This window comes from Euprymna scolopes, chromosome 7 (genome assembly GCF_053919585.1).
Source record: "Euprymna scolopes isolate OS-2025 chromosome 7, ASM5391958v1, whole genome shotgun sequence".
NCBI classification, from domain to species: domain Eukaryota; kingdom Metazoa; phylum Mollusca; class Cephalopoda; order Sepiida; family Sepiolidae; genus Euprymna; species Euprymna scolopes.
The window spans coordinates 25,833,697-25,855,361 of record NC_136488.1 but is presented as its reverse complement, the minus strand read 5'-3'; the positions used below and the strand labels follow the sequence as shown (position 1 = coordinate 25,855,361).

Here is a 21,665-nt window from a genome sequence, read left to right as displayed (position 1 = left end):
CTTGTAATGAAGTGGCCATTTTTTTTTTTATACAGGAATCATCACCGGGTACATAAGTCTTTTTTCTTAAACCAGATATGCCACACACACACACACACATATATAAGGAAATAATAATATATAATTATTTACTATAATAATTATTAAATACCTACAGACGCCAGTGTTTCATCCTTTCGGGAATCTTCAGTGCAGGGTGTCATGATTAACACCAGTCAATAGATTTGAACCCGGCGACAGAAACCATCTCTGGCTTCATTAGCAAGGATCATATCTATTCAGCTACCACTAACCGCAAGAAATGCTGTTGAATTTTAAACATTTCATTAAATGTTTTTAAACGTCAGTCAAAGTGATCTAATCATATAATGATTAGATCACTTTGACTGACGTTTAAAAATATACATATACAACTTCAACGCCATAATCACTTTTTAATTATAATGTTCTATTAAATTTTTATTTAATAAATTATTTCGTTTTCTTTGTAACAAAGTAGGGATTTTATTATACAGAAATCATCACCGGCAACATGGCATCTTATTAACCTGCTACTGTACTCAAAACTAATGGAAATCATTTAATAGAACATTATAATTAAAAAGTTAAAGTCATTAAATAATACAATGAGAGTTGATATAAAAATGTTCCGCTTACAAAACGGGACCTCTTGTTTTAAACAAATTAGCAACTTGCCTGCATTTTATACTTTGCAGAAAAATGTAATATTTTATTTTCATGCATTTTGCACAAGTTTTTTACGATAGTTTGAATCTGTTTTTTAGAATTATAACAATATATTTGTTAAATATTTATTGATTTCTTTATATTCTTTAGAAAAATAAAATGTTTTTGACGTTGCAGAGTTAAAAACATTACTTTGGCGTTAATTTACAAAGCTATGTGACAATCTTTACAATTGTGTAGTTTAAACACAATGATTGCCTCTTACATGGATAATTATATGTTGCACGTTTTGGAATGGGAAAAGCAGACAACCTTTATAACTACACAGAAAATCTAACAACCGAAAGTATTGTGAAATTATGCATATAAGAAAAATGCACTTTCTTTTTTGGTCCTCCGACAAAAGGAGAGTGGATCTGTAAATTCACCCTTGTCCGTTCGTCTGTTTGTACTTTTCTCAATAACTATGCCTTGGAATTTTTTGAAATTTTGCACAAGCATTAAACCATGATACGTGCAAAAAAGTAACAGAATGGATTTTCCAGGAAAACTCCGGTTGCCCCCGTAGGGGTGCCTTTCGAGTTAAAATGGCTAAAATTGACACTTGTGCATATTAAAAAAAATAAAAAATCAAAAAAAAAATCGATGCCTTGGATTTTTATAAAACTTTCTGAAAATTTGTAATTGATTTCTATATAATTTTGTTTGTCTATACTTCGCGATAACTCTTGGGTGTGCCTCAGGGGCTCTTTTAGTGCTAATAAAAAACACTCCATATTTGGGACTATTTTATCATATTTGTCCAAAATTTTTATGTGTATGTTTATTTAACAGTTTTGCATGGTGCTGAACTCAAATTTAAATATGTTAATGGGGTGGGGAGCGAATGATGGACTTAAGTTATTTCTTTTTTTTGCATGGTGCAGAACTCAAATTTACATATGTTAAGGCCTAAAAGTGCACTGTTTGTTCATTTTCACCAGGATTTGATGCTTTGGGGGCTAAAGTGTGGGGGTGGGGGTAGATGCTTCACTTAATCATTTTTTTTTTTATGCCCAGTTCACTGTGCACTCATGGGAGGACCATGCATGCTTCACTTGTTTTTTCTCCGTTCAACTACACTGAGCCACACGGGTAGAGCTAGTTATCAATAAATATTATTAAATGAAGAATAATTAAGAGTAAAATTTTTTTCTCGCATTCTTCTCTAACTACGACCTTCAAACATGACCCAAGATACATTCATATTTCTAAGTAAAATGATTCCTTAATCAAATAATCTGAACACAAATCATTTTTGTCCTTTTTTTTTATTGACTTTTATTGCATTTCTACAATTTAATGAACAGTCTATGGATTTCACAGAAGTTGATTTAAAAAAAAAAAAAAAAAAAAAAAAAAAAGAATGAATAAATTGACATCTAGTTCACATTTTTACAATGATGTCCACAAAGGACAAAGAATTAACACTGTTCAACAAGGATTGCCCAATCTTTCTTTCCTTTTAAAATTGATTTTTTTTTTTTCCGTCAAAATACCTGATTAGAAGTTCTGCTATTCGACACAGTCGGCCATGATTGGTCAACGTATCAATGGCGTCTGTTTGAGTTGTAGCAGTATTGAACGCATGCGGGATACTTCCTTTGTATTTTTGGAATGCTTAGGGTTGAAGTCACACAGGCGGCAAATCTTCTCCCACTCCTGGCCAGCAATGGTCTCATCACGTTCCTTATTAGTAGCCTCTTCCTGCGCTCTGGAAATTCAAAAGTAAACATTCAAAAATGTTAAACCCACAAAAGAAATAAACGTCAATTTTCATCATTATGTCTTGGAATTTTCAAGATGAAGATCAATAATTTAAATACAATTTTCAGCATTTGCCCAGAACCTCCCCCCCGCCTCCAAATAAAACAACTGTATAAGGTACGTATCAATGACTGAGATAAAATACCATACACCAAAAATCACAAATTGATCAAATTGGTTTATTTTTGTAAAAAAGCTGTTTTCAAGCAAATTTGAATTTTTCAATGTTTCATCTCCCCATGGCTTATCTCCCCCCCACTTTTTTAAAAATTTATTTATTTTTTTTTTTTCAAGACGGTGTGTCATAAGATCGTTATTAGTAGTTTAGCCATGAAATTTGATTTTCTTATTTAAAAATAAAACTAATCAATTTACATGATTTTGGGTGTACATTTTATTCCCATGATGAGACATTTATCAATACAGATTTATTTTTTCATGTAGAGAATTCACGATAAGCACCGAATTTTCATCATGTAAAAATCAATGAAACAAATATTGTAGAAAAGCTTCTTTTTTTTTAATATAAAAATGATTTTTATATAAAATTTATATTAAAAAGACAAAAATCTGCATTTACACCGATCTTAAAATATTTGAAAGCCTTAATATATTTAAGAGTTTAGAAAAAAATCCTTCCATTGTGACATTAGATTAGAAACATGTTTGCATTAGAAGAGGTAAATCGAAAAAGGAAAAACAAAATGGATTCAGATATTAATTGGAATGTAAATGGATAAGTTAAATAATAGTTCCCATTTACTTGGTTTCCCAAGTGGTCATTTTTTTAATGTGGAGAAAATCCAGTCATCAAAAAAAAAAAAAAAAAAAAAAGGGGGGGAGACCTTAAATTGAGACATTTGTGTGTAGTTAAATCAAGTAAAAAAAAAAAAAATAAATAAATAAATGAACAAGCTCAGAAAAATTTCCAGTCTGGAAGAATATTTCCATTAACCGACGACAGAAAACACGAAGTGTAGGTTCAAAACAGATACTACACTTTTCTTCCAGGCCAAAAAAGTTTTTAACTGATGGTTCACTATTTATCAAGATCCAGGGGCTACTCGAGGATAAGAGTTAAAAGGATTGTTTGGTTTAACGATTGCCATCATAAAAGGACTGGAAACAGTGAGTGAAATCAGCAGAAGATTACTTAAAAGGGCTTGATTTATCAAGGACAGCTCAAGCATTTGTTTAGATTTTGACACAATCAAGTAATAGTTAATGGGAAGCAGATTCATGGGATTTTATTCCACAGATGGAACATTCTAGGAAAGAAACTTTGTTCATGTAAGTTCTTTTTGGGTTTTGGCACACAGAGAGAGAGAAAGAAAGAAAAGTTCTTTTCTGTGGTTATAGTGAGACAAATTCTTGTGGTGAATATTTTACAAGGGCAGGAGATCAGAGATTAGAGCTCTGTCAAACAAAATGAATGGCAAGAACTCTACAAAGTTGTAATGACAATTTAGTTAAAGGTATTGAATAGACATTATTTTAACATTCCTCAGAGATGAACTGAAATTAAATACATCATTATGTTAACCTTTTATGATCTGGTTGAACTCATTTGTTCAGTCGTAAATAAATTAATATAATGGCATAATCAAAGTGGAAATTGATTCAAACACATCTTGTACATATTAATTCAGTATCTAGGTAGATGCCAGTTAACTTCAGAGTGTACATGTCTATTGCTTACATTCAATATGCCAGCATCTGTCTCAGAGAGTGGAGGATTTTGTCTGTTGTCATAAACACAGTTTTATTCAAGTACTATTGATAATAATCAAGGTAAGTTTATGAAATGCAAAATTCTCAGTGGTAGTTTAACTATTGTACTTCATAATTTTTCCAGTTTGAAGACAATCATAGCATAAACTAACTAAAAATAATAAATATTTTTTTAATCATCTACATCATAATTCAGGTCATAAAGGGTTAATAGTATGCAGTATATGAAAGGGTGACATTAATGAGTTCAATTTTATCCACAAAATAATTATTTCTATTTCAGAAGAACTGCCAAATAGGCACAGATACACAAATTAAGTTGGTAAAAATTTTAAGAGAATACAATCTCGTTCATAACTGAAACATCGTTCATAACTGAAATATTTATGCAACACTGATTGCTCAGGTAGGGAACAAGTAATTCTAAATGCTTCATAGTAATGATACAACTTTAGAACCAGACAAAAAAAAAAAAAGTCAACTTAGTTCATAACACTGTCAACATAAGAAAAAAAATTAAAGGCAAAAATAGATCCATATAGAAACTCTTTTGCCGTTTCCTTATTGTATGACCCAAATTATATCTAAACGCAGAAACAAAATACCAACAAATAATTGATGAGGTTTTATTTCTATGCGACATTTTATACCAAACTTGTATCATGTGATAAGAAAACAGATATAACCAACAGAATGGGGAGACAGATCCAGACTAAATTTGAGGATGCAGTCAATTACAAGTAGCTTTGCCATTCAGCTTGACCAGCGGACAAAAGCCTAACAAATTCATTTTGATGAAAAATTCAATCACAAAAAGTAAAAAAACAAAATAATAGGCACAGCAAAGAGAACAATAAGGTTTTGTTTCCAAGATCAAGGGACCCTAGTTCAAAGTTATAAGACACCAGAGAAAGCCCCAAGCGGTAAGAAAGACTCCACATACAAACACTGTGCATAGATGTTACTTGAACCCACATGAGAAAAATTTTCATTTTAGATTTTTCATTCTAAGATTCATAACAATCCAAATGGTAAAAAGTTAATTTTATCACTGCAAAACATCTAGATGTGTAGCTATAATATATTGAAAGCCTTGTACATTGTACCATTAATAACCACTGATTCAAAAATCAAAAGAAAATTCTTCATCAGCAGGGGGTTCATGTCCAGCATTCTCCCCATATTAACAATTTTATTTATTTATTTTTTTAAAATCTGTATGATGTATGCACCCGTGACTAAACGAAAATGTCATATTCCAAAAATTACATAAATTGATCCAGTAGTTTCCTTTTTAACTAACAAAATAAAATTTTATGGGTAAGCAACCATCTGGAAGAAACAGAGGCAAATTACTCCACAATAATTCAAATTTGTGAGATCAACCTTGTAATGCCTATAATTTCCCATTAATTACTTAAAATCGTTTAAATAATTTTCTTTATAAAACTAAAATTACTTGAACAATTTATGCGATTTTTGGAATATGATCTTTTCATTCACGAGCACGTACATAAAGTTTTTTTTTGTTTTTTAATATAAAAAGGAATTCTGGACAACCAGTCTTGTTATTAAGACTTGGTGGAGGTATCCACTCTCTGAATAATCATTTGCAAATTAGATACAGAAATGTATACTATTTTTACCATATTATAATACACACACACACACACACACATTTATATATACATATATATAATTTAGTTCAAAGAATGACATTTTATTAAAGCCATCCCGAATATTATGAACCTGGACAGCATCTATCCTCTCCAAAAAATTGAATTTCTGCAACATGCTACAGAAGACAACATTGAAGAAAAATAAAACCCAGCTGACAATATCATTTGGGGGAAAAAAAGCAAACACAAGCAAAAGAAAATGTAAATATTTAATCTTTTTTTTTTTACAAAATAAAAAGAAAAAAATGTGCAGATTTTAAATAGAGAAAAGTGTAAGAAAAAGAAAATCTCTGAAATTGACCCGGAGAAATGATTTATAATTAGAAAATTTTTTCTTTCCTGATTAAAGAGTTATATCATGAATTTATTATAAAATATAAAGCATTAGCTTTCTTAGTTTAAAAAAAAAGATACTATTACAAGTGAGTCTCTAATCTTGCAAGGGATTGAACCTAGCATGGTAAGTAGTGTTAAGCCCTGAATCATTCACATCCAAACACATTTTACTGCTCGGTTTTTGTTGCATTCATGTTGATTTCAAATTGGGACGAGTATTTTGTGAATGAATAATGCAACTCAATAAAAATGAGAAATAAATTTCATTTTTACTTTGCAATATTCTTTGTTTATTTCCAGACCTGTGAACTAAATAATTGCTTGCTTAGTAATATTATCCGTGCAAAACAAAAAAAAAGTTTAGTGTGTCAGAAATAAATTTTCAATATCAAACATACATAATATATATATACATAATATATATATATATATAAAAAGAAAGACTTTCCCGTTGATGTCGATATATGAACTCCGTCACAACAACTAAGTTGTTCAGAATCCATGCAGATGATTTGTTTATAGTGGTGAAGGCTTTGTGTAGAACCAACCACACTTTTTGGTAGTACTGTTAATCTTTGTGGTGCAATGGCTGCCACAAGACAGAGCATACAATAGACTGTAGGTTTTTACATCAGAGTTTGTCTATTGCTTATTCCAATTACGATCAAAATCCATTATTTGATTTTGATTATGGCTAAATGTCTAAAATTTGGGGCTTACGCTTATCAAGTCCAATAAAAAAAAATGAAATTAATGGTATTTTGTTTAACTATGGATCAAATTTCATGCAAATTTAAAATAATTGAATTAACAAATTGGATGTTTTCCTCAACTCTTCAAATACTCAAAAGAAACTGAAATTTTGGAATATTTATTAAATAATGTCTAATACCTATGGTGAAGATTTTATTAAAACCGGAGCTATGCAAATTCTCACAAAAGGGTTTCCAGCCCCATTTGTATAAATTAAATTAAATATAGCCCAGATTATCCACCTTTAAGCCTAGCAGTGATGTTAAAAAATGTGAGGATTGGTTAGTTAGTTTCAGAGTTTAAAACACACAAACATTTCTATATACAAAAGAAAAACGATATAAAATAAAAATAAATATTCTGTACTAGTATTATATTTAAAAACTTATTGTATTTTACAACTTTTTAAATAGACAAAGATTTTGGCTACATATGTGCAAACATTTCAGTTACAGACTTAGCTTCGTCAAGCAATTCTTCAATATTGAAAAAATATATATATAACAAATTTATATTCCAAGTTTCATGTTGACCATCTTACAATTTATTCTTTTAAGTTGACATTCACAATTCTTGACAGCAACTATTTCATAGCACAAAATCATTCATTGAATTATTATACCGATTAATGAATCCATTTTGTCCTTAACTCCTCAGAAGAAATATCAACCAATCAAAAGAAAAGAAAATGCAAAAAATGCATATGGGCAAAACTAAAAAATGTGAAAATTGGAAGTGAAGATGCAATTACCATTTATTACGCTATTTGGCATGATAAAGATAGAATTTTGTCATTTATTTGTTATATGCTCTGTAATTACATTGAGCTTCATGAATTAAGGATTGGTATAAATAAAAGGTGAAATATAATTGAAAAAAAATACAAAAGAAAAAAACATTTCCACAGAAATAAATATATATATATATCTCTTTTTCAGCATCTTAGTCGGATTGGCCTAATATGGCTGCAGCTGAAACAGGTATTCACATACCTAATCATAATGCTTATATAAATAAAAATTTACACTAAAGTAGAGCTCTATTTGTTATTGAGCACTAATACATAAATGCAATAGGTTTATCAGAGTCACTTCTATGAACAAATCACTCACAAGACTACTTAAATATATAACATTTCCATAGTCGAGAAATAAATGCTTTTGTAGTAAAGTAACAATTCAATTTGAACCTGTTTTTATTGTTTGTGTAGATAAAATTGTGGATGTTGTGAACTAAAACACAAACAAACTGACAATGGAGGTGTATCTATATGTGGGAGAAAGAAAAAAAAAAAAAGCTAACAACTAAGCAAATTGGTGCAACATTCCTAGCTTAGTAGTTATCATTGCACACACAAGTAACATTGGAAAAAAACAAAAAAAAAAAAAAAACAAACAAACAAACAAACAAGCAAAATCTTTCCTCCTTACTGATAAAAATAACAAGGGCCTACTAGGCAGCCTACAACCACCCTTCCACCTTAAGAAATAGTGGGTGTGGCAATCAGGAGGGTATGTTGTATTACAGGGACATTGCTCCCACCCTGGCCATTCTGAATCAGAAAGGAGAGAAGGTATCAACTGAGCTTTCAAACAGGTGGGTTTATTTTTTTCTAGACCCCCCCCCATCCACCAATGTTACAGACACCCTGAAGGAGGAGTGAAAGGGGCTTAGATAATGCAAAAAAAAAACAAAAACAACCCCCCCCCAAAAAAAAAACACTGGACAAAAGAGTTGAACCAAATCTAAACAAGAAACGGGGGGGGGGGGTAAACTACATTAAAAGAATGGAGAGACGGAGAGGGGGGGGGGCTCTAGATTTGATTTTTATATTGTTTTAGAGACTTAATGCAGCTAAAAAGTTTTGTGAAAAAAATTCTTAAATTTAAAAAAAAAAAAAAAAAAAAAAATATCCTAAGCTTAAAATACAAAAATCAGAATTTAAAAAAAGTATTATGTTCACCATTCACGCTTGATTTCATCGTTTCTGATTATCAGAATTAAATGAGACGTGACTGTAGTTAAGTGGTTAACAACATTGACTGACAACCTAAGTGTTCCAAATTGAAATCCAGTTCATTTCATAAAAAAAATTACTGTCGCTTAGGATGTTGGCAACCTTCTTGTAGTCCCTTCCATAAATACCCAATATCTTTCTATAAAATAATTCTGACTAGTAAAATATCGGGAAACCAATGCCAACAACAGAATCTTTGATTCATGCGATATGATGATGATCAGAATTAAATTACTATTTTAAATGGGTCAATATTTGTCACAATAGTTTCTATATATTAAAGACTACAAAAATCCAAACAAGAAGAACGAGTTTTCATCTGCATAGAATTTTCACTTTAATCTCATCCCTTTCCCATAACTATCATAAAATATCCTCCTTCCACTTCACCTCAAATTTTGCCTTGCAACAATTTGTCATGTTTTATGAACTACAAGATGAAACTTTGGCAGCGTTCAATAAAGAAAAGCATTAAATCTTTCAACAGAATAAAAAAAAAAGTGAAATTTTATTTTATTTTTAATAAAATTCATATTCATTTTTACATTGTGATTGTAATTAATTTATCAAATCATTGGCATTTTAGCAAGGAGTAAAGTATAGTATCTGTACACTTTATTATGTCTTCAGTCAGTAAAGGCGAAATCCTTCTAGACTGAAGCAATGTTTTTTTTGTCCAAACATGAAGGCTCCTTTTTTTTTAGGGATCTGTTTTTTCTCCCACATTAAAAACTGACCTTGTGTCTAACTATGTCCTTATGGAGAGGCAAATAAATAGGGACTGTAAATAATATGAATTCAGATAAATTAATATAGAAATTCTGGTTGAAAAAATGTGTCTACTGTGTAGCTTAATTGGCATATATATTTTCATAATTTACTACCTAGTTCTATTTATGTATTGAGCACTGTTGAAGTAAATACTGAAAATTTATGCATAAAATTATATCTTCTTATATTAATTTATGTGATTAAATGAAATAATAATAATATATATAACTACTTCATTTACTCACATAAATTAATATACGAAAGTATAAATTTATGCGTAAACTTTAAGTATTTACTTCAACAGTGCTCAATACGTAGGTAGAGCTAGTTAGTAAGTTTCTTAATCAGCCAATGAACAGGCACTTACAGGACAAAGGCCCATTTGACCTTCGGTTGACCTGTTCCTTTGCGTCTTGACTTGTTTTAAATCTAGGTTAAGTTTTCTTTTTTTTTTTATATATGTTAGTTTTTTTTATATATATATATATATATATATATATATATATATGTATGTATGTATATGTGTGTGTGTGTGATAGATTATGTATATGCATGTTTATTTTCTATTGTTAGTTTTAAAATTATTTTATATCTCTATCCTAGAGTAAATTTTATCCTGTGAACACAGTTGTTCACTATTTCTCTCCTACAGTTTAATAGATGTTGAGGTTCTTTAAAGTATAGGATAGCAAATTTTTTGTGAAGGCATAATTTACATGGATCGTCTAGGTCTCTACGTGTGTTTGCTTGTCCAACTATTTTCCATTCGACTACCGGCGAACGTCTGCTTTCCTTGAGTTTCCAGTATTTGTTTGCTAACGTTTTCATACAGTGTTTTTTTTATTATTGAATGTACTTTTGTGGTCATAATATCGAGTTTTGAAATCTAAGGAAGTTATATCTACGTAATATTTCTTGTTATTCGGGTTTTCTTTCGCAAATATTGTTGCCTGGTAAACTATGCTTTTGGTTAGACATTTATTTTGAAGTGGGCAAAGTGTGCAGTATCTACAGTTGCATTTATCTTGTTTGTTATTAGTATTTTTTATTTCTAGTATGGTTGTCATTGTCTGGAGTGGGTTTATTATTATTATTTCTACTAGTTACACATGTTTTTTGTGTTAGTTTTATTTTTGTCATGGTGTCCACTTTTTTTTATTGTTTATTTTGTTGTTGTTTTTATTGCTTTTATTTAATATTTTCTTAGTATGTGCTTTAATTATCATCTCTAAATTTTCGCAGCAGCTGTAGGATAACTTTAGGATATTTTTATTGAAAATTTTGTGTAAGGGGTTGGTTGCAGGAAAGTCCTTTTTGATAAGATCTAGAAATTTCTCGCTAAGTTTTGTTTTTAACATTTGATTGTATGGTGCCGTATACCAGATTATATTTCTTTTTCTTCTATTTTTAATTTTATTATAGTTATTGGTGTTTTGTTGCTTATATTTGATATCAATATTTTTGTATCCACTATTTTTTAGGGCTGTTTCATAAATATTGGTTGACCTGTTAAATACATTTTCATCGCTTGAGTTATTGCTGAGTCTACTTACGATTGAGTTAGGAATCTGTTTTATAATTGATGGTGGGTGATTGGACTTAGGGTTTATGTATATTGGATTAGCGTTATCTTTTAAGTAGGGTTCATATGTGTTTTTATCTAAATTTAAGTTTGTTATTTTATGTTAGCTAATGCATCTACTTTTAGGCCTAGTTTTTTTCATTTCCTTGTGTATGATTTTCTTAAAGTTATCTCCCTTGACTTTGTTGGAGTCTTTTATTACAGCTAGTCCATCTCTATATAGGCCGATATTCGCAGTATCAAATATGCTTGTGAAGGCATATAGAATGAATAATCCCACAAGATCTGATGCGATAGACGTATTAGCTAACATAAAAATAACAAACTTCCTGGATGTCCAATATACTTTGTTGGAAACTTCCTGGACATCCAATATACTTTGTTGGAAACAAATGCATCATTGAATTCCTTCATGTAGAAAAAACAAAAATCAAACCAATCGCCGGCACCTGTTGAACATTTACGAAGCTGATGCAGTTGATGTCAGCACAGTTAAATGGGTTCATTGATTTCAAAGTGGCGACAGATGTAAGTGACAAAGCACGCTCTGAACTTTTACGACTGATCTATCATTCATCGTTAGCAAAAATGCATTGAGTATGTTGGTAGAAAAATAAATTCTGGAGCTCAAAAGGTCACTTGTTTTAATGGTATCACTCAGCTCTTTGTAGCTCTTCAACATTCAATTTTTTTTTTTTTGTTAGTTAAAAAATAGGAGGCCTTATGTTTGGAACAAACTTTCATACGTATGCTTTATGTGTTGAGCAATGTGTATATTGGTCCTTGCGGAAATTGAAACTTACTGTGTTTTTTATTAGTCTGTCTGGATTGATTAGACATTTAGAAGTACGTGTTAATATATAGGAGAATTTGGATTACCAACTAGACACCATCTTTGAGTGTTTTTGGTCTCATTGTGCAAAGGTTTGTAAGGCGAACTTAACACGAGAATATTTTATACTACAAATAAACCCTGACCAAATATTCAAAATAACATAGTATTCAAAGCCCAAATCATATCCGTTCAAAACTACTATACACGGACTCATATAAAGAATGGTGCACTTTCTCTTAGTGATGCTACCCTAAGTAATAGAACTTAACTGGATACTCTACAATATTGGATTCATTCTTGTAATCCAGCAAAATGAAAAAACAAAACAAAAAAACAATAAAGATAAACCATAACATAATTAAGTGACTAATTTGGAATAAAGAAAATTGGTCATCACTTCTTTCCTAACTCAATGTTGGAAGGTGGAGGAGAATTTTGGTTAAACACTTTGATATCTTTTTATCTCGAATAAAAATCAAGTGTTAGATTCAGGAATAGATCCTGCTTGATTTCTGGAAACTTACTTAAATAAAATAAATATAAAGAAATATAATATATATATATATATATATATATATATATATATATTTGCCATGGGGAGTGATAATTTTTAGAGACTTTTATCTTCCAGTCAGTTACATGTTTATTTAGATATAATCTGCCTGGACAGATTACAAATGTACACTTGAAGAGAAAAAAAAAAAAAATGGTTGAGATCCGTATAAACTTCTATCAAATATTACACTTCATGACAGAAGGTTCTCTAGAAGTGATCACTTCAAAAGGGAAAATTATTTTTTTAAATATATAAATATGGGCTTCTAAATGTCCAACACAATGTCAGGCAGAGAGTAAAACAGAAAGCAGTGAGTTTCAGTTTTCTCTAAATGTTTTTTCTTTTCTTAAAGTTTGATACAATTTATATAGTATATTTATTGATACAAACATTGGCTAGAGATATGTGCATACATGTTTCTGCTGTGATCATTTTCAGAGAAACACCATCATCAGGCTTATGTATTCCTAAAAACCAAACTCTAAAATATCATTTTTTTTTTTATTACAAAGTTTTTATCAAATTATAATAAAGAAAAAACTTTGTATAATTTGATAAAAACTTTGTACAAAAAGAATTAATATTTTTTAATTTGGTTTTAAGGAATACATAGGCCTGATGATGCTGTTTCTTTGAAAAGGATCACAGCCAAAACATGTATGCACATATGTAGCCAATAATGTTTGAATAAATAAATATACTATAATTAAGTTCAGTTTGTTCATTGAGCACTTTAATAAACATAAGAGTTTAATCTAGGAAACTACAACTATTATATATATATATATATATATATATATATATATATATATAATTATTTTTTTACTATAATAATTAATGAATAATATATATATATATATATATATATATATATATGCTCTTTATTATTTGTATAATAAATTTCTCATTTTGCCTTTGATGAGGTACTGAAAATAAAAATTGTCAGAGCAAAAAAAAAAAAAAAAATCGATATTTTTGCCTTTTAGATATTTCATTTATATATCTTGTTTTAATAAAGATTTTTTTAGGAAAAAAATTAAAAATGTGCACTTCAGAGTTGTTAATTTTATTTTAAAAAAAAAAGTAATTTTTCTTGATTTGAAGCTCTAAATTTGAATATTTTTCATATTGTTAAATATAGATGCAAATTGACTCAAATATAATGGATTGAAAAATATATAATTACTTATGACATTTATTAAAGTAATAAAATTTATTTATCCACAAAAAACTTTAAATTTGGCGGTTGAAATAAATTTTTTAAAATAGCATGGCAATAAAGTAAATGCTTACATTAATTTTTTTTTATAATGCTCATAAAAGTGAATTGTCTTGCCAATATTTTTAATTATTACAACCACTTCTTTTTTTATTATTATTCTTAAACCATTCTTGACTATTAAAAAAAGGTTACAAGAAAACTTGCTTTGTTATAATTCTCAATAAAATATACTTTCTCGATTTGAACTGTAATGTTTTGTTTTAAATCTATTTGTATTAATTTCTTTTTTAAAATTTATTTATAAAGAAAACCAAAATTCAATACAGACCAGTATTTAAAACCAAACTCACTTTATGATATCAGCACAATTCATTTAAAAGAGTGAAAAAAAAAAAAAAAAAAAAAAAAAAAAAAAAAAAAAAAACATTTAATATTTTCATTCTAAATATTAATTTGGTTCCCAAAAAAGGAAGCAAATATCACCTCCATTTTGAGTTCCAACTTAACCCAATTTTTGCCACAATAGGAAACTTGATAATGGTGTGAAGAAAAAGGAAAGTGGGGAGAAATACTGTTGAGAAATGACAGGAAATTGTCCTCTACTAATTTATTATTCTATGATTAATTGGCAAAGGTTTTTCTCAATTAATGGCACACTCCATGGTGGGAAAGGGAATTGCAAAGGAGTTTCCCAAAACTTGTCTAAACATGACTTCAGATGGAACACAAGGAAACCAAAGCAAGAGAGAGAAAAAACAAAACAAACAAAAACAACCATAATCTCTTTCCAGATATAGAAGGGGAAAAAAGAAAGCATAAAAAAAAGAAAATAAAAAAAACAAAAAAATGAAAACAAAGAAAAAAAAAAGACATGCATGATTTAAAGGAATAACAAAAAGTAAGGATATAAAAATAATCCCATGGTTATGCAGAATTATAGGGTCATAAAGTTACAAAAGTACCAAAAATAAAAATCTGACAAATCAATAATTAAATGGGTCATGCATCAACAAATCCAAAAGAGAATCAGGATTTTAGACAATTCTCAAATTTTTGGGGAAATAAAAAAACAAAAATGTTTTTATATAAAAACATGCCATAATATGAAGGTACATAAGAGTTAAATAATAAATAAAAGTTTCCACTTAGTGTAAAGCATTACTCTTGATAATTATGATAGAGTTCTCTTGGTAACAAAGTAACATGAATGTAAGTAAAAAAAAAAGTTCTAATTTCCTCAATGTCACAGTGATCATAATTACGTAGAGGTAAAATACTGAACTACAGAGTATGGCTTCAGCTAATCTGGTGATCAAGTTTCAAATCTCAAAATATTAAACACTTAACACATTTGGTCACACTAAAGAGCCATGATACACCAAAATAGATGCTTGTCGACAACAGAGATTTTGGAATTTTTTAAATGAGAATTAATAATTTGCATTGTTTCAGAGCATAGCATGATGGGAGCATCATGTTCTACGGCAGTGAATACTGAGCTGTCACCTTTTTCTCGTGTGATGCTGCTCAGTGACAGATCCATGATTAAATGGATCTGCAATGTGAAATCTGTACACACCCAAACACATCAGTTCAGAAAATTTGCTGAAAGCATTACATTTGCTTAGCATTGGGGTCATCCTTAGGATGAATTGATTACACTGGTATGATCATGTTGAACTTTCAGCTGTCTGGATAAACCGCTGCAAAAGCATGAAGGTCTTAAAAATCGCAGAAAGGTTGGTGAAGGAAAACTTAGAAGCAAATGATTAGAAAAGACCACACAAGGTGGAATTTGGAAAAAGCTGAACAGCAAAAACTGAAGAGTTGACTTACATAAAATCAGAAAACATTTAACTTTTGAACAAGAAAAAAAATCTCTACTATCAAAGTCACTTTATGTGTGCAAGTTTCTTCTCCATAGGTTCCGAAACGGTTGAATATATCTTTTGCAAATTTCACACAAAGATAATTCATATGTCTGGCAGTGTTCTTAGATTTGTTTTCTACATAAATTCATCCAATCAGTATCAAAAATTGAAAAAATCCAATCTTAGAAATAGCCTTTCTGTTAATGATCAAAAAAAATTTTACAGGGGAATATTTTACGTTACACCTGCCAGTTCTTTTTTTATCTATAACAAAAGAAAGACTATGTTTAAGATTGTTAAGCCCAAATAACAGCTGACATGATATTGTAAACAGACAGAATTTGATGAAGGACATTTTTTTTTTCTTTTGCGAATTAGTCCACTAGGTAAATTATTCCTCGTAATATATAATATTCAATAGAAGATTGATTCTATAATAATAATACATACGTAATTTGCATAAATTAAAATATCATGTTTAAACGTACTGTATAACTGGGTAATGCTGAGGAGTCAGCTAGTGTTAAATAAACCAAAGAATTTGTACAATTATTATCATTGTAGCTGTTATATTTATAACATATCGTCTTCAGGTGCATCTTTTGAATTTGGAAACCTAATTTTTTTTTTTTTTTTTTTTTTTTTTTTTTACACAGTGGTCACCACTTATCAAGGCCCGGAAGCCACTCAGGGATAAGGGTTATTGCAAGTACATTACGTTAGTGTGGAGATTTGATGAAGTGTTTACTTAAGGGGCGGTTCATTAGGAATTTGTTAACGTTGGACTTGAACACATCCAAGTTGTAGTCAGGTGGGAAGCAGGCAAACGGAACAGAGTTCCACAGGCGTGCAGTTCTAAGAAAGAAGCTTTGTTCATGGAATCTACGTTTTGATTTAGGCACAGATAAAGAGTGGGAGACATTTTTCACAGTGGATTCAGCTAGACGGGTGTTTTTCGTGAAAGATTGGCGAGGGGGGGACCAGAGATTGGAGTTCAGACGAGCACCTGCCATGGAAATAACGATAAAACAAGGATAGGCTCGCAACGTCTCTTCTGTGGGTGACAGGTTGCAGGGTAGAGAAAAGGGTATCCCCCACTAAGCCACAAAGTCTATTTTGTATTCTATCAAGGCAGGATAGGCTGTTTTTAGCAGCTCCAGCCCAGATATGGCAACAGTATTCCATCCTTGGACTTTGGGAATCTTTTATGTCAAATTTGGGAACGTGTACAGAATGTTAAACTGAACCCTTTCTTTAATCCACAGATAGATTCTTCATTCCATCAGCCATGATAGAGTAGAAGTGTTACGTAATTCTTAGTTTTTATCACCCACACTATTTCATACTAGAATTGTACATTTGGACATAGAACCTAATGGTTAACAGCATTGGTTAACAGTCTAAGTTAGCAATCAGTTTTAATTGACAGTCTACTGGAAGTTGAAAGTTCAATCTTTACTACAAGCGCTAACAGAATAATATAAATTAACACTTTTACCTGGTCATGACTGATAGAATGAGAAAAAAGTAACTCCATGAATAAAGAATTTAATTCAAAATTTTGTACAAGATTCTCAAAGTTCACAAATATGCTGCTGAGCTGAAACATTGTGAATATAAACAGCAAGATAAGAATAGTAGTCCAAATAATTAATTTAAAAATATATATATATAATGAGACGATTCCGATATAATTACAGATTTCGATTCTAAAATTGCCTAAAAACGTAGAATTTAAATGAAGGGGGTGGGCGGTATGTAACAAAGAGTCCTCATCTAACTTTTAAATGCAGGAATATATTTTTAAAATTTAATAAACTTCTTAACGTTTTTTTCTTTATGTATTGTATCCAAGATTTTAATAATCTCATTGTGAGATTTTCAGCTATATTTTTCACTTGTGCCAGCAATAAAAAAATTAAGTTTTGAACAAAAATTAAATAAAAAAATAAGTAAAAGAATCGTTTTTGGAATCAGAAATCAGGCTTGACTCCCGATTCTAATACCCCCAAAATTTCTGATTTTTCTGATTCCGAATAATCATTTTAACACTAAAATATATATACACACACACACACACACACACACACACAGTGGGCCAATGGATAGAACTGCTGACTATCAACGCAGTTGTTCTGGGCTTAGGAGAGGTGCTAGTCTAACTACACTGATGAGTTGTCATACAACGAAAAAGTACTGTATGCGGATGACTACAAATATAATGTGAACATCATTCATCACCCAGTCTTATGCCTTATATAAAGAGTTTAATAGAAACACTATAAAACTACAAATTTCATAAGCATCGTTAATAACACATAATAACTGGAAATGCAAACTAATGAGAGATTTATCATGCAATTGTACAAGACCGCCTGCCCACTAAAAGATAAATTCAAAACTAAATAAATTAGAAAGCCACAGTAAAATTCCAAACAAAATCTACATTAGTTATAGAGAATGCATTAAAAAAACAAAAAGAAAAAACATAAAAAAAACACTAGGGATATCAAAAATGTCATTTAATTTCAATTAATACATAGTATGGCTTTCTAAAATGTACATTTGGCTGATGAAAAACAAATGCAAGATTATTATTCATGTAACAGAATTCATCTTGGTCAAGTTTAGCTGACTTGTTCCCTTGCCTGCACCAGACCCTGAATCATAGCATCCTATACACCAAGAACTGGTTAACCGATTGCGATCAAAGACTGGCCACTAGTGGACCTCTTCCTCGTGATTGTCACCCACATCCTTAGTTCCAAACTAACATGGTTGTGTTACGAGAGCCAGAGAGTAATTCTGTGAAGTAATTCTGTCTCGGTAACGATGCACATGCTCCAACCATTAAAGATGCCACTGTAATAAAATGGATTATGAGAACAACATCCGGGACATGGTCGGCAACACAGGATGCAGCAAAAGCAGTCCCTATTTACTTTCCTCTACAAAATTAGACACACGGTCAGTTTTTAATGTGGGGAAAATTCAATTTTCCACAAAAATTCCTCAGTCTATAAGGATTTTTCTTTCACTGATGAAGGATAGAAAAGATGAAGTGTAGTATCAGAACAAATACTACACTTTGCTCCTAGCCAAAAGGCTAAGTCATGCAGAAATGACAGATTGATTAACTGGAAAATTATGGAAAGAGCTGCCAATTCTTAAAAAAAAAAAAAAAAAAAAAAAAAAAGTGTAGTACATGGAATAAAAAGCTAGCTAATGCTACAAATATTTAACTTATCCAAACCTATGAATTATTAAATTACAGGTAGGCACTGTTACACAAAAAAATATATACCTACCCTACCACCCCTTCAAGTAAATGTGTCCTAAATTAAAATATCCAGGTTATCTTCAATCCTACGAGAACTATGAATAATATGATTTGAAAAAAAAGTTCAATTGTTTCTTGTTAAAAAATGTTCAAGGATTTTAAGAAATGAAAATCATTCATAGAATTTGTAGTGACTGCAAAAGCTTAATAACTGAGCTTTGTCAGACCAAATATTCAGTGGAAAATTAATGTTAAAATCACTTTTTCAAGCACAGGATGTCATGTGACCTATATTTCATAGGCTAGAATAATTGTATTTGATTATTCTAACCTGTAAAATTCAGGTCACATGACTTCTCTTGCTTGAAAATGTGATTTTAACATTCATTTTCCACTGAATATTTGGTCTAACAAAACTTCGACCTGTCTTAGGATTTAACTGAAAACATGTATGCACATATGAAGCTAGAAATGTTTGTATGAATAAAATTTATAACACACGCACACACATTACCGTTTTTATTTATTTTAATTGTAAAGATAGATATTTTTGCTTTTTGTGTCAAACCTTATACTATTATTATTGTAAAAAAAAAAAATAAAAATGGAGAAGGGTGTAAAACAAATACTGCATTTAGATTCTTTGTAAAATTTTACAAAAAAAAAAAAAAAAAAAAAAAAAAAAAAAAAAAAATTTGTTCAATCCGAATATAGGCTTTCGTTTTGATTTGTATATCCCATAAGCAATAATCAAAATCAGTTATTTAATTTTAGTAACATTAGCTGAAATCATGAAAATTTGAACAATGTTATGAAATGTGTTCTACAGCTCATCAGTGTGGCTGACTATACAAGAGATCAAACCTACAACAAAAGAGTCTAGGTGCACATATCACTATGCTATGAAGCCCAGGTTAAAACTATGTATTTATACACATTACAAAATATGCAGGTGGAGAGGGGAGGGCTATTTAGTTCTAAGGGAAAATACACTTGCTAGAAATAGATAATTAGAAAAAAATCCTATCCTGGAAAAACGATGAGGGTATTGTATGTCATTACCGTGCACACTGGATGACACCACAAGAGGCAAATGATCAGAAAAATAATAGGAGGAGGAGAGAAAGAGAGTGGTGCTTGAACGAGAGAGAGAGAAGTGTTTGAGAGAGAGAGAGAGAGAAGTGTTTGAGAGAGAGAGAGAGAGAGAAGTGTTTGAGAGAGAGAGAGAGAGAGAGAAGTGTTTGAGAGAGAGAGAGAGAGAAGTGTTTGAGAGAGAGAGAGAAGTGTTTGAGAGAGAGAGAGAAGTGTTTGAGAGAGAGAGAGAAGTGTTTGAGAGAGAGAGAGAGAGAAGTGTTTGAGAGAGAGAGAGAAGTGTTTGAGAGAGAGAGAGAAGTGTTTGAGAGAGAGAGAAGTGTTTGAGAGAGAGAGAAGTGTTTGAGAGAGAGAGAAAAGTGTTTGAGAGAGAGAGAGAGAGAAGTGTTTGAGAGAGAGAGAGAGAGAGAAGTGTTTGAGAGAGAGAGAGAGAGAGAAGTGTTTGAGAGAGAGAGAGAGAGAAGTGTTTGAGAGAGAGAGAGAGAAGTGTTTGAGAGAGAGAGAGAGAAGTGTTTGAGAGAGAGAGAGAGAAGTGTTTGAGAGAGAGAGAGAGAAGTGTTTGAGAGAGAGAGAGAGAGGTGTTTGAGAGAGAGAGAGAGAGAGGTGTTTGAGAGAGAGAGAGAGAAGTGTTTGAGAGAGAGAGAGAGAGAGAAGTGTTTGAGAGAGAGAGAGAGAGAAGTGTTTGAGAGAGAGAGAGAGAGAAGTGTTTGAGAGAGAGAGAGAGAAGTGTTTGAGAGAGAGAGAGAGAGAGAGAAGTGTTTGAGAGAGAGAGAGAGAGAGAAGTGTTTGAGAGAGAGAGAGAGAAGTGTTTGAGAGAGAGAGAGAGAAGTGTTTGAGAGAGAGAGAGAAGTGTTTGAGAGAGAGAGAGAGAAGTGTTTGAGAGAGAGAGAGAGAAGTGTTTGAGAGAGAGAGAGAGAGAGAGAGAGAGAGAGAAGTGTTTGAGAGAGAGAGAGAAGTGTTTGAGAGAGAGAGAGAGAGAAGTGTTTGAGAGAGAGAGAGAGAGAAGTGTTTGAGAGAGAGAGAGAGAAGTGTTTGAGAGAGAGAGAGAGAAGTGTTTGAGAGAGAGAGAGAGAGAAGTGTTTGAGAGAGAGAGAGAGAAGTGTTTGAGAGAGAGAGAGAGAGAAGTGTTTGAGAGAGAGAGAGAGAGAAGTGTTTGAGAGAGAGAGAGAGAGAGAGAGAAGTGTTTGAGAGAGAGAGAGAGAGAGAAGTGTTTGAGAGAGAGAGAGAAGTGTTTGAGAGAGAGAGAGAGAAGTGTTTGAGAGAGAGAGAGAGAAGTGTTTGAGAGAGAGAGAGAGAAGTGTTTGAGAGAGAGAGAGAGAAGTGTTTGAGAGAGAGAGAGAGAGAGAAGTGTTGAGAGAGAGAGAGAGAGAGAGAAGTGTTTGAGAGAGAGAGAGAGAGAGAAGTGTTTGAGAGAGAGAGAGAAGTGTTTGAGAGAGAGAGAGAGAAG

General features: G+C 31.1%; 1 protein-coding gene across 7 annotated transcripts in view; it reads right to left on the bottom strand.

The window, feature by feature from the left end:
* Positions 1-1,978: 1,978 nt before the first annotated feature.
* The window catches only part of LOC145279664 (clathrin light chain B-like), a 112,265-nt gene continuing 92,578 nt past the window's right edge, over positions 1,979-21,665 (bottom strand). For 5 of the 7 annotated variants that reach the window (XM_080130916.1, XM_080130917.1, XM_080130914.1 and 2 more), the window contains one exon: positions 1,979-2,440. In XM_080130916.1, the coding sequence (XP_079987042.1) occupies positions 2,269-2,440 (172 nt within the window). In that variant the 3' untranslated portion in view covers positions 1,979-2,268. The remainder of the gene's footprint in view (positions 2,441-21,665) is intronic. The other 2 variants (XM_080130911.1, XM_080130912.1) reach the window with 1 other exon arrangement.